The 7,496-nt window shown below is 42.3% G+C and overlaps 1 protein-coding gene across 7 annotated transcripts in view; it reads right to left on the bottom strand.

Moving 5' to 3' along the window:
• Positions 1 to 7,496, bottom strand: part of LOC116540717 (zinc finger protein 577) — a 34,700-nt gene that overhangs the window by 9,070 nt on the left and 18,134 nt on the right. For 4 of the 7 annotated variants that reach the window (XM_032264378.1, XM_032264376.1, XM_032264375.1 and 1 more), the window contains 4 exons: positions 5,020 to 5,106; positions 4,149 to 4,227; positions 2,532 to 2,658; positions 1,474 to 1,569 (listed from right to left, as the gene is read on the bottom strand). In XM_032264378.1, coding sequence (XP_032120269.1) covers positions 1,474 to 1,569; positions 2,532 to 2,658; positions 4,149 to 4,208 — 283 coding nt within the window. In that variant the 5' untranslated portion in view covers positions 4,209 to 4,227; positions 5,020 to 5,106. Of the gene's footprint in view, positions 1 to 1,473; positions 1,570 to 2,531; positions 2,659 to 4,148; positions 4,228 to 5,019; positions 5,107 to 6,326; positions 6,491 to 7,496 lie in introns of those variants that run through there. The other 3 variants (XM_032264374.1, XR_004264563.1, XM_032264379.1) reach the window with 3 other exon arrangements.

Here is a 7,496-nt window from a genome sequence, read left to right as displayed (position 1 = left end):
TCAAAAAAAAAAAAAAAAAAAAAAAAAAATACAACATGATCAAATGCACAGATGTCAGTCCTCATGTTATTTGACATTATCTACAGCACTCAATAAAATATATGCCTTCCTCCTCCTTGGAATAATTTTGTCACTTATTTCATGGACATCGTCTGACTCTCCTACCACAGCCCTGATACTTTTTTAACATGGCTGGGGTCTCTCTTTTGAATCTCTGCATATATATGGACCTCTTGTTTCTTCAACCAACACTCACTCTTCATGTCTTCTCATTAAGTTCCAGTGCCTTGATAGCCCCTGCCCAGTGGGAAATGAAGCCGTAACATCGAAAGGAACTCACAAAAAAACGGAAGTCAGTCAACACGTGCAGCAATGGAGACAACGCGAACCTCTATTACCATGGCCTACTGTGAGGTGGGAATTAAGAGTGGAGTGTTCAAAAGGCCTTTTCAAAACAATAAAAAGTAACAGGATGAGCTGAGATGTTCAAAGAACAGAGTAAACAGAGATGATTCAAGGCAACTCCAAGGTGACCACATACTGGAGTGGTGAGCAATACAGCAGAACCTAAATATAACGCACAGGGAAGGAAAGAATTTCACAGAATAATCGTCCTGGGTGCTGGCAAAATACAGAACAAGAAGGTAGGTGAGATAACAGTAAGGGAGATATCCACATGAGGCTATTTGTCAGAAGACACAGCTGAAATCTTTATTACACATGAGTATATGATAGTAGAAACATCTGGGAGAAAGGAGTATCCTGGTTTCACATACTAGAAGAAGGAAATATTTGGACAGCTGTCCTGGTGGCTGGCAACACACAGAGGGTTAGAGTGCAGACGAGACATTAGTAGCAGAGACATCAATTTGCGAGTCTCCAGCAGAGGACAGGGAGCTCAGGCCTTCAGAATAAATTAAACTTCTACCAGGAGAATCAGGAGAAGATAAAAAGAAAACAGAAGCTGGGAAGGTAGGGAAGCAGGAGGTGAATAAGTCAACAGAGACACCCAGACAGACAACGTGTGAGGGCTTTCATGTGAGTTAAGATGAAATGACTTTCAGTAAAGGAAATCAGCCCTTTCCAATGGGGCCGGGATATGCTTAAGCGACAGAAGTACTAAAAGCAACACAATCCAGATGGGTTTTGAGAGCAACTTCAAAGCAAGCAAAGTAGGGAGCAGGAAGAGAAAAGCTGGGAGCAGGCTGGGAAGAATGGAACCAGGTAAGAATTGAAGGACATGGGCCGAAATCAGATCCAGAAAATAAAAGAAAGGAAGACATGATCCTTTGAGAGCAGGGAAAGGACAGCTCTATTGGGGTGGACACAGATGCAGAAGGCTGTTGACTAGGTTACTGGGCCACCAACTAGCGTAAAGTCCTCTAAAGAACACTTTAAAAGCATCGACCATTTTCTGACCAGCTTGGATTTTCATGCCATTTCTCCCCATTTTCTTAGTTTTCACTCCCTTACCTAGACAGGTTTGACAGTGGGCCGCTCCTTCTACTATCCATGGGGGTTCTCCTCGCTCCAATTTGAAGAGTGAATCTGGCTTGGTGCCTTGATACCCTGTAAACAAGAAATCACTAAACGCTTGGCATGTATGCTTGGGGAATCAATGAAAATGGAGAGTTATGTCTCAGGAATCACAGCATTTGTACTTTGATAAAGTAAAAATCTTCACTCAGGAGAAGGGCACATCCACTTTGTGCCAGGGAGGAAAATACAAGTCCATGACACTCATATCCGTTAGGATGGCTACTATCAAAAACAAAACAAAACAGAAAATAACAATTGTTGGCAAAGATGTGGAGAAACTGGAATCCTGTGTACTCCTGGTGGGAATGTAAAATGGTACTGACACTGTGGAAACCTGTTTCTCAAAAAATTAACAATGGAATTACCGTGTCACCCAGTAATTCCACTTCTGGCTATATACCCCAAAGAATGGAAAGCGGGGTCTCAAAGAGATGTTTGTACACCCATATTCATAGAAGCATGATTCACAAGAGCTAAAACACGGAAGCAACCCAGTGTTCCTTAACAGATATGTGGATAAGCAAAAGGTGGTATATACATACATAAGAATATTATTCAGCCTTAAAAAGGAAACTCTGGCACATGCTACAACATGGATAAACCTTGAGAACATCATACTAAGTGAAATATGCCAAACACAAATATATAAGGTATTTAGGTCAAAATCCTAAAGACAGAAAGTGAATGGTGGTTGCCAGGGGTTGGTGTGAAGTGAGGGAATGGGTAGTTATTGTTTCATGAGTACAGAGTTTCAGTTTTAAAAGACAGATGGTGGTGGTGGTGGTGGTGGATGCATAACATTGTGAATGCATTTAATCCCACTGAACTGCAAACTTATGGTTAAGATGATAAATTTTATGTTATATATTTTACCATAACAAAAAAAATCTATGATATACAATGCTTTGGTCGAAACCATTAACTATCTAAGAGACTGTACAGAGGTTACCAAATAAGGAAGAAAAGTTAAGTGACTGTAATGCTGTCCTCACCTACTGATACGAGATTTCTGTAGTTCTCCGACATTACTTCCTTGTACAAGACCTTCTGAGACGGGTCCAAAAACTGCCACTCCTCCCTGGTGAAGTCCACAGCCACATCTTCGAATGACAATAATCCCTATAATAACAATTCCAATAAAATCTGAAGTGGATAACAATAGATGATGTAGAAAAGAGGGACACAGACATGTCTTGATCCTTTTCTCCATGACAAATTATGCACAACACAACTATTTCACATACCATAGGACCATGGAATTCCACTAATTCTTCCCACCCTCAAAAAGCACTAAGGCAGTATTTGCATAGATACGAAACAATGTGCAATAAGAATGTTCATTATTCTTTTGTTTCTAATAATGAAAACCTTATCAATAATCTAAATGTCTACCAAACACAGACAGGGTTAAATTACAGCACCTCCATGCTATAATATACTACAAAAATGTTAAAATCAATGAAGCAGATGTATACGTATACATATGAATATCAATGATCTCCAAGGCTTTCTCTTAAATGAAAAAAAAATTAAGCTCCCAAATAATATATGATCTAAGACATGTTAAAAAAAATGTAATAATGTAACTGGGCACAGTGGTTCATGCCTGTAATGCCAGCACTTTGGGAGGCCAAGGAGGGCAGATCATCTGAGGTCAGGGGTTCCAGACCCGCCTGGCCAACATGGTGAAACCCCATCTCTACTAAAAATACAAGAATTAGCAGGGTGTGGTGGTGCACGCCTGTAATCCCAGCTACTGGGGAGATTGAGGCAGGAGAATTCCTCAAACTCGGAAGGCAGAGGTTGCAGTGAGTCAAGATAACGCCACTGCACTCCAGCTCTATGCAACAGAGCAAGGTTCCATTTCAAGAAAAAAAAGGTAATAATATACACAATTCTACATGTGTAAGTACATACATGTATGTATACAGAAATGTATATAAATATATTCTATCACATGTCAATCACAGGGAGGAACTGGATGGAGACCCAAAACTATCACCACTTATTACCCTTTGGGTTGAAGTTTGGGCAGAAAAAGGGTGAAAGGAGATAGTGTCTTTTGATATAAATGCTTCTGTTTGCTTGAATCTCTTGCATGCAAATGTAGCTATGTATCACTTCAGTTGTTAACATACAAAAAACCAAAACAAGCATAACTGGTGCTTTTTTGAACCTTGAGAGTTAAAAAGGTAAGAAAGAAGCACTGTCAGTATCTGCATTCCAAGCTGTTACCAAAGAATGGAGCTTTTAGTTGTCTCCGCTGTATTAATAACAAAAATATGGTTGGTATTGATATGTTATGGTTGAGAGAATTCTTCTTCATGGAGGATCATTCAAAGGTTAAGCAGCCCATTAATTCTACTGGATGCTCCAGGCTTATTCCTGGGCAAAGTCAGATGACCAGAAGCCTGTATTTTCAAGGCACAGTTTCCAAAGAATTTTGTCCAATCCAGTTTTCCTTAGCTTACCCCACTAAATAATAGGAAAAAGCCAAAGAAAATGTCCCATGCCTTTATTACGAGGCAGAATTTGAAGACACTGTCAACCACAAAAGCTCTCTAAAGGTAAGACATTTCTCAAGATCTAACAGCAATAAACATGTTTACCTGCCCTGAAGAACTGCCTTGCTCTCTCCTCACAGACATTATAATCATGGCATTTTTCATGTGTTTCCCGTTATTTCCACTGCCAAAAAAACAAAGGAGACACAGTTTAAAGGAAAGAAAACCCCACAGGGTCTTAACAGTCACTTAGCTGTGTTCTGACATAAGAACTCTGCACATACTGGAGAGACTGAGGCAGGAAAATCACTTGAACCTGGGAGGCAGAGGTTGCAGTGAGCCAACATGGAGCCACTACACTCCGGCCTGGGTGTCAGAGCAAGACTCCTCCAAACAAACAAACAAAAAAAAAAACTTCGCACAAACCCCCTGATCTATATATCTCAATTCTTAATGTGTCAGGATTTTAAGATTACAACTCATTTTCCGACAAATCCTGATTTTTATCGGTATTCAGTATATCATCTAACCAGACTGTCTTTTACAAGCTTCCACAGATCCACTGGGAAACAAAGGACAAAACAGGTAAGGCATCATTTCATTTCCCGATGCAAAAATATTAAATAAAATATTAGCAAATAAAATCCAGTCTCATATTAAAAGAACAAACCATTAAGAAAAAGTATGGTTTTCCCCCCCCAGGAATATATGAAATTGGGAAATAGAGCAACATAAATCAAAGAAAATTTTAAAGAGAAAAAATATAAATGAAAATAATTGTAAAGATCAAAAGCCCTTGGGAAAGGGAAATAAAAACTTGGTAAATCAGAGTTATTATTTATTCAGACCCTATTACGTGCCTAGTACTACACTTTGTACATAAAGAACATTTGCTCTCTTGATCTTCATAATGATTCTATGAAATAGAAATTATGACAGCTTTTTTTCCACAAATAAGGAAACTGACTCAGACTACCCAAGTTAGAGGCAGAAACAGGTTCTTCTTATTCCATATACACTTGCCACCTGGCTAAAATTATTTACAGGTGACAAAAATGCCCAACTAGAAAACAGAAAGACATCAATTTATAAGTTATGTGTAATGCCATGAGTAGAATGAAGTGACAAAATAAACATGTATACTTTTAATTTCTGCTCTTGTCCACTAAGTAAAATTAGGAACAAAAAAAGAAAAACGGGAAAGACCTTATGCAAAAAGAAAGAAGTCGCGATTTACAACAAAAGTATTAACTATGTAGAAATAAGCATAACCAGAAAAGTCCAAGATACGTATGGAAAAATACTACAGCTAGTCAAAGAAATAAAAATCTTGGGTTGGCCGGGCAAGGTGGCTAATGCCTGTAATCACAGTACTTTGGGAGGCCGAGGCGGGCGGATCACAAGGTCAAAAGATCGAGACCAACCTGGCCAACATAGTGAAACTCCGTTTCTACTAAAATATAAAAATTAGCTGGGCATGGTGGCACGCATCTGTAGTCCCAGCTACTCGGGAGGCTGAAGCAGGAGAATTGCTTGAACCCAGGTGGCGGAGGTTGCAGTGAGCGGAGATCGCACCATTGCACTCCAGCCTGGCGCCTGGCGACAGAGCAAGACTCTGTCTTCAAAAAAAAAAAAAAAGTGTTGGGTTAATGGAAATCCATCACATATTCCTGAAAGTGTTGGATCTACATCTACATCAATTCTCCCCAAATTAAAGTAACCACTTGATGAAACTGCAGCAGTTTAAACAAGAAAACTCTCAAAGAGCAAGTAATATGGGAATACGTAGTTGACAAAATGTTAGATTAAATAGGAATAAAATTATACCAATACCTAGACACCTGATCCCAACACTAAACATGAAATACGCTAAACAAGAGCTGTTTTCTGGAGAAGTTTTTAAGATGATGGGGAGGTCGTTACTTGGGTCGCAATGAACCTGAAAGCAAACTTTCTATAGAATATATAGTAGCATGGAAGCAAGGGGACCAGCAAACCCCTTTTTAAGTACGCATGTGATAAATAATGAACACGAACTGCCCCGAGCTGTCTCCAACACTAACATCATTCGCTTTCCCTCCACGACCTCCCAAGCGCTCGTCCCAACGCGGAGCCCACAGGCTCCCCGACTCGGGGAACCCCGGCACGACTCTGTGAAACGAACCCCCAGCGAGGACTCCCCAGGGCTCCCCGCAACACGAACCCCCACCGCGCTAGCGAGCAACAGAAAAACCCCAACGCGCTCTTCCTGGCCCCGAGACACTCCCAGAATCCCACGCAGACCTGACCAGTGACCTCTGTCGCCACCGCTGGAGGCGAGTCACGGACCCTAAATCTCTAAACGCTCACCTCAGCCCGCCACCCCGCGACCCCCGCACGCTACAAACGCGACCCTCGCAGGCTTTAGGGATGGCGGCCGTCTAGGGTCACACCGCGTTTTTCCAGAGACTCGGAAACCGGCGCGGGCCGTCCCTTTATGATGCAATATGTTGCGCCCAAGGGATGCTTGCTGGGAGCAGCCATTTTCAAGCCTACCGCCGTACAGCAGGAGGAGTCCCCCTTTTTGCGCCGTAGGCAGACTCTGTCGACGAAAAGCAATTGAAAACGTCCCATTCCACCCTTTCCCATGCCAGGTGAACTGCTGGACCTTGGCTTTTCAACATTCGCCAGGGGCGCTACATAAACTGCTTAGTTTCTCAAAGGCTCAAGCCTGCCCTGATCTTTCGGCAGGCAGGGTAAAGATGGTCACAGACATTTAGGCACTTTGATCCTAAAAAGAATGGAAAGAAACCATGTGGGCGCGGCAATCTTAGAGGAATTTCAAGAGGGAGGGACCTCGAGCAACAATCGGAGTGGCTATTATCCTGAGGATGCTTCTGGCTGGAGGGGCCTTATGGAGAAAGCAGCCTTTGAGAACTGCCTAAGAGGTATCTCTGTATCTACGTCAGACTTAGCCTCCGAGGAAGGAGTCAGTGACAGGATGGCTAAAACGACGGTGTGTTAAAGCTTTGGTTATAATTGGTGTGGAGTCTGGGGAACGCGGTTGATCACAGCCGCCGACCAAAGTGGGGAGCCAACACTAAAACATGGTTTTGCCGCCCTGGAAAAGTCAAAGGCAGAATAAGCCTTTACATCCACGAAGGTGGGAGCTACCTGAAATCAAAACTCTGAAGAGGACATGATTCTATTCGATATTGACGCTCAGCTGATCGATTAAATTGATGAATTCGGCCGGGCGCGGTGGCTCATGCCTGTAATCCCAGCACTTTGGGAGGCCGAGGCGAGTGGATCACGAGGTCAAGAGATCGAGACCATCCTGGTCAACATGGTGAAACCCCGTCTCTACTAAAAAAATACAAAACATTAGCTGGGCATGGTGGCGCGTGCCTGTAATCCCAGCGACTCAGGAGGTTGAGGCAGGAGAATTGCCTGAACCCAGGAGGCGGAGGTTGC

This window comes from Sapajus apella, unplaced genomic scaffold, assembly GCF_009761245.1.
Source record: "Sapajus apella isolate SASKATOON/1434 unplaced genomic scaffold, GSC_monkey_1.0 scaffold144, whole genome shotgun sequence".
In the NCBI taxonomy this organism is placed as follows: Eukaryota; Metazoa; Chordata; class Mammalia; order Primates; family Cebidae; genus Sapajus; species Sapajus apella.
The sequence above is the reverse complement of the archived record's forward strand: the minus strand, read 5'-3'. Positions and strand labels throughout refer to the sequence as shown.